Below are 5,533 nucleotides of genomic sequence, written 5' to 3'. Positions count from 1 at the left end.
TAATGTACTGTAAAGTCATTCCAAAGAAACTGAGGGAAAATATGTTGCCCTGGGGTGTGGCACCAAATTCCACAAATACAACTCAGCAGTTTAAGCTGTTTTACTCTGGCAGCTTCAGTTTTCAATCAAATATTTAAGTCTCAACCTCTTGTTCAGAATCACACACCATCAAGGGTGGACGATTATGTTAGCTTTTGGACAGATGCGGTACATGGAGATTCCCACTTCACCAGCCTGAAACAAGCTGCTGACAGAGTGAGGTGGAGAAGTACATACATCTTCGACCGCTTAAATAAAACACACACACAAAAAAAAAATCTTCAAATGCTTGTCCGGGATCTGGGAGGTGGAGAAGTGCTGCTCCCAAACTGTGGTCTGAGGTTATCATGAGTCATGAAGGAACCTCGTCTCTGGAAAAACTGACAGGGAAACATCACATGAAGACAGTCTCAACAGCTGTGATGCCAGGGGGTGGGAGATAAATTTTACAAAATTATTTCATGACTCACACATATACTGCAATTTTTTCTTTCCGTGCATGTTGTTTAGGGTAGACAGACTAATGTAAGAAGTCAGCCCACGACTCCTGAATTTATATTTCACAGCCTACTTTGTGTCCTAAGTGTGTAAAAGAAGTCAGCAGTTTCCCCATCTAACATTTAACACAAGCAGTCTTCTTGGTGACCACCAGACAGGCTTGGAAACAAAAGAAACTGACAAGCAAGCTCACTTCAAGATGCACGCAACTTCAACTACACCTGCTCCTAATTTCCACCATGCACGTGATGACAGACGGTGTGCAACAAGCCAAGATGTTCAGCAGGTGGCAGAGAAGTTACATGTAACTTCTACCACACCTGCTCCTACTTTTAAATCATCCATACGCCATGATTGATCTGGTGCGTCAAAGTTAACCAATGCTGAATTATTTTATCCTCACTATGTGCTCTGAATTTGGTGAATTACAAGATGACTGCATTTGCTTTGAGTTACATTAAAATGGAAGGATGTACTCATTCACTCACTGCTTTTTACAGGGTACGGGCCTATGCTTTTCACTTTCAAAGCATAGGACTCTCATGCTGATGGGAACATTAAAATTGTGTTTACTGCCAATTGGTACCTTTTCAAACTACAAAGCCAGCTCAGCTGGAAGGCAGATTTTGGAATCTAGTTTTCTAAATCAGGCTGTGAGATGATGTGAACTTGTTTTTGGTTTGTGCCCATTCCATCAGCAGTGCTGTTAGTCATGTGAAATGTTCCCACAACCACACCCATCCTCTCTGGCCTTGGCTTCCACAGTCTGCGAGTCATCATTGTTCGCAGAAACATCTCAGATCTGATCATCTATCTTGTGGATGATGCCTGTAAAACTAAAACTGTAAAATTCAAAAAAAAATTTAAGTGCTATAGCTCTCTTTAAATAGGTATTTTTAATTTATAACTGCAAAGCGTCAACATTTCAGGAGCTCTGAGCTCTCTGCTGACACTGTGTGGCAATGTAGTGGAATTGCACCTTTAATAGTTGGACAATAAGAGACTGAGTATGAAAAGAAAATAGAGGTTTATTGAGAATTCTGAATCCTGCTCAGCCATCCAACAACACTACAGATGAACATTATGTAAAATCTGGATGAATAAATACAGTTTGTGGTGTTTGTTAAATCAAAAGGCTAATCAAACTCAAAAGTACAGGAGGAGAGCACAGAGTATCTGCCGCTTTTGGAGGTCCGTCCTACACCTGGACACACAATGACTGTGCACGGCGTCGCCGCTGTCAAAATGAGCATAATGGTGGAGTGAGCTGAAGGATTTAGATTGTGAAAATTCCTCTGAGTCGTCTTGAAAGGAAATGAAACGAGGGAGGACGACACAAACACAGGCGAAAACAAAGCACGAGTCAAACTCTCACCAACACAGACACGTCGTTTGACACAGATGGGGGCTGATTACAATTCCATGATTCGGAAACTAATTTTACGACACTTTGTCTAACAGCCTAAGAAATGAGACGGATTTCCAAGTCAGTCGTACTTCTGTAAAACAAAACAATCGCGTCTCTGAGGCAAACGTAAAGGAATAATCTGCGCTGCATTAACATGGCTAAAAAGCCACGCACCGGAAGAGCAATAATAATCAGGAACGAGTGACGGAGAAACGCCCGAACTATCTCCAAGCGTACATGCAATGATGGCGTTAATGGGATTAGGAGAGAAGCAATTCTTGTTTACCAAACTGTGCCAAACTATGAATAAAATAAAAATGAGCCTTTGCACCTCCGATATTTTCAGCTTTCCATCCAACAGATATGAAACATTTTCCCCCTTAACAGTGTCATGTCATTTCTCTGTCAGCATGCTAAAAATGTGACTAAACAGCAGCCGCGTTGTGCTCCTGCATTCTTCAGCTTCCTCCAACTTCACCTCCAACTTTGGCAGTAATGAGTTTGGTAAAGTGTGCACATGCCTGGAATCCTGTGTGTGTGTGTGTGTGTGTCTGTATCACTCTCTCATTCAAACTGTTTTCATTTGCTCTAAAGTAAAAGAAATGATACAGTCTTAAGTGTGTTTCTGTGGGGGTGGGGTGGTTTTGTAAAACGCAGGTGACCCTGCCCGCCGCTTGTGATTATTCCTTCCTGTCCATCTCTCTTCATGATGCCTCCTCCTCTGTCCTCCTCTTTAGCGGATGGCCTTGACAGGGCTCTTGAAGCTGGACGCTGCTTGCAGCTGAAGCTGATAGGCCATGGGGTGGATCTTGAACCCGTAAAGCCTGGAGGAGGCGGGGCACGACAGAACATGAAACAACACAGATCTATTAAGCACTAGGGGTGTAACAACACGTTAGGTCATGATACGATACACCTGTCACAGATACGTATCATGACACATAATTACATTAAGAGGTAATTTCTTCCATGCAGTAGTCTTTACATGATATCACAATACCCACTTCAAATTAAATACAATTCATTACAGGGTCCACGATATGATTAGGATTTTACACACACACACACACACACACACACACACACACACACACACACACACACACACACACACACACACACACACACACACACACACACACACACACACACACACACACACACACACACACACACACACACACACACACACACACACAAACAACGTGGGGCTAATAAGTATTTGATCTACTGTCAATTTTGCAAGTTTTCCCACCTACAAAGAATGGAGAGGTCTGTAAGATTTATCATAGGTACACTTCAACTGTGAGAGACAGAAATTTTTTTTTTCAGAAAATCACATTGTATGATTTTTAAATAATTCATATGCATTTTATTGCAGTATTTGTAAGTATTTGATCCACTAGAAAAACAGAACTTAATATTTGGTACAGAAACCTTTGTTTGCAGTTACAGAGGTCAGATGTTTCCTGTAGTTCTCAACCAAGTTTGCACACTGCAGCAGGGATTTTGGTCCACTCCTCCATACAGATCTTCTCCAGATCTTTCAGGTTTGGAGTTTCAGCTCCCTCGAAAGATTTTCTATTGAGTTCAGGTCTGGAGACTGGCCAGGCCACTCCAGGACCTTGAAATTCTTCTTATGGAGCCACTCCTTAGTTGATGCCCTGGCTGTGTGTTTGGGGTCATTGTCATGCTGGAAGACCCAGCCATGACCCATCTTCAATGCTCTTACTGAGGGAAGGAGGTTGTTTGCCAAAATCTCCTGATACATGACCCCATCCATCCTCCCTTCAATATGGTGCAGTCGTCCTGTCCCCTTTGCAGTAAAGCACCCCCAAAAATGATGTGTCCACCCCCATGCTTCACGGTTGGGACAGTGTTCTTGGGGTTGTTCTCATCCTCCAAATACGGCGAGTGGAGCTGATGCCAAAAAGCTCTATTCTGGTCTCATTTGACCACATGACCTTCTCCCATGCCTCCTCTGGATCATCCAGCTGGTCACTGGTGAAATTCAAACAGGCCTGGACATGTGCTGGCTTGAGCAGGGGGACCTTGCTGCCCTGCAAGATTTTAAACCATGATGGCATAACGTGTTACAAATGTAATCTTTGCAACTGTGGTCCCAGCTCTCTTCAGGTCATTGACCAGGTCCTCCTGTGTTGTTCTGGACTTTCTCAGAATCATCCTTACCCCACAAGGTGAGATCTTGCATGGAGCCCAAAACCGGGGAAGACTGACAGTCATCACCTGTTTCTTCCATTTTCTCATAATGACACCAACAGTTGTCTTCTACCAAGCTGCTTGCCTGTTGTCCTGTAGTCCATCCCAGCCTTGTGCAGGTCTACAGTTTTGTTCCTGGTGTCGTTAGACAGCTCTTTGGTCTTGGCTATGGTGGCCAGGTTGGAGTGTGATTGATTGAGTGTGTGGACAGGTGTCTTTTATACAGGTAACAAGTTCAAATAGGTACAATTAATAAGGTAAAGAGTGCAGAATAAGAGGGCTTCTTAAAGACAAACTAACAGGTCTGTGAAACCCAGAATTCTTTCTGGTTGGTAGGTGATCAAATACTTATTTCACAGAATAAAATGCAAATTAATTGTAAAAAAACAAACAAAAATCAAACAATGTAATTTTTTTTTTTTTTTAGATTCTGTCTCTCACAGTTGAAGTGTACCTATGATAAAACTTACAGACCTCTCCATTCTCTGTTGGTGGGAAAACTTTCAAAATCAACAGTGGATCTAATACTTATTTGCCCCACTGTATATCAGGGTTCTAGCTAGGACCATTTTAGTGCCAGGTAAATTATGTGACCATGGCTCATAGCTTGGTGGGGGGGGTCGCCAAAGCTATATGGTTTTATACCACTAAAACATTCTTGGCAAGTCTTATTTTAACTATTTTCAGTGGTTTAGACGCACTGAACAATAGAATAATAAAACAAAAATTATATTTATGTTGTAGTATATGAAAGATCAAAGTTATTTTTGCATGTTTCTGTCAAATTCTAAGTTAAATTAAATAACACTGAAACTGGTAAAAACATTAATATTTAATGGACATAGCATTTACTCTCTTCTTCAAAAATTACACACAGTAGCTTTTAATCCACTGAAGCAGGCAGCTTTTCTGTCACCCTGACAGTTTAGTTTTTTGTTTCTCAACAATTTGAGTGGGATTGAATTACTTTTTCTTTTTAAACAATATAACAGATAATTGTCTTGTCTGAACAAGAGCTGAACCTGGACTGATTTGTCAAACCTGCTGTTTTAAAATGAAAAACCTTGTGAATGAGTTTCACTTTCCTCTTTCATTGACACTATGCCCCACCTCCTCTCTAGTGCGCCTTAATTTAGAGTCAGGGAGGAAAGAAAAAAAAAAAAAAAAAAAAAAAAATCGGTAACATGACTCATGGTGCCATCTTGGGTTCAAAATAGCTTTCGCTTTATTTGCTGAAAATGCCGGGTTGTTGTGCATTTTGATGCACAAATAGGCACAGCAAGGGCTTCAAGATGTACAGATTCCCTTCAGATCTGAAGAGAAAATAAATTCAGTCGTGTGGGATAGAAGCGACTTCATCAAAGCTTT

The 5,533-nt window shown here is 41.4% G+C and overlaps 1 protein-coding gene across 3 annotated transcripts in view; it reads right to left on the bottom strand.

Annotated features, from left to right (window-relative positions):
- Nucleotides 1-2,316: 2,316 nt before the first annotated feature.
- Nucleotides 2,317-5,533, bottom strand: part of csnk2b (casein kinase 2, beta polypeptide) — a 35,571-nt gene continuing 32,354 nt past the window's right edge. For all 3 annotated transcript variants that reach the window (XM_034160133.1, XM_034160135.1, XM_034160134.1), the window contains one exon: nt 2,317-2,769. In XM_034160133.1, the coding sequence (XP_034016024.1) occupies nt 2,679-2,769 (91 nt within the window). In that variant the 3' untranslated portion in view covers nt 2,317-2,678. The remainder of the gene's footprint in view (nt 2,770-5,533) is intronic.

Source organism: Thalassophryne amazonica, chromosome 20 (assembly GCF_902500255.1).
Source record: "Thalassophryne amazonica chromosome 20, fThaAma1.1, whole genome shotgun sequence".
Classification (NCBI taxonomy): Eukaryota; Metazoa; Chordata; class Actinopteri; order Batrachoidiformes; family Batrachoididae; genus Thalassophryne; species Thalassophryne amazonica.
The sequence above is the reverse complement of the archived record's forward strand: the minus strand, read 5'-3'. Positions and strand labels throughout refer to the sequence as shown.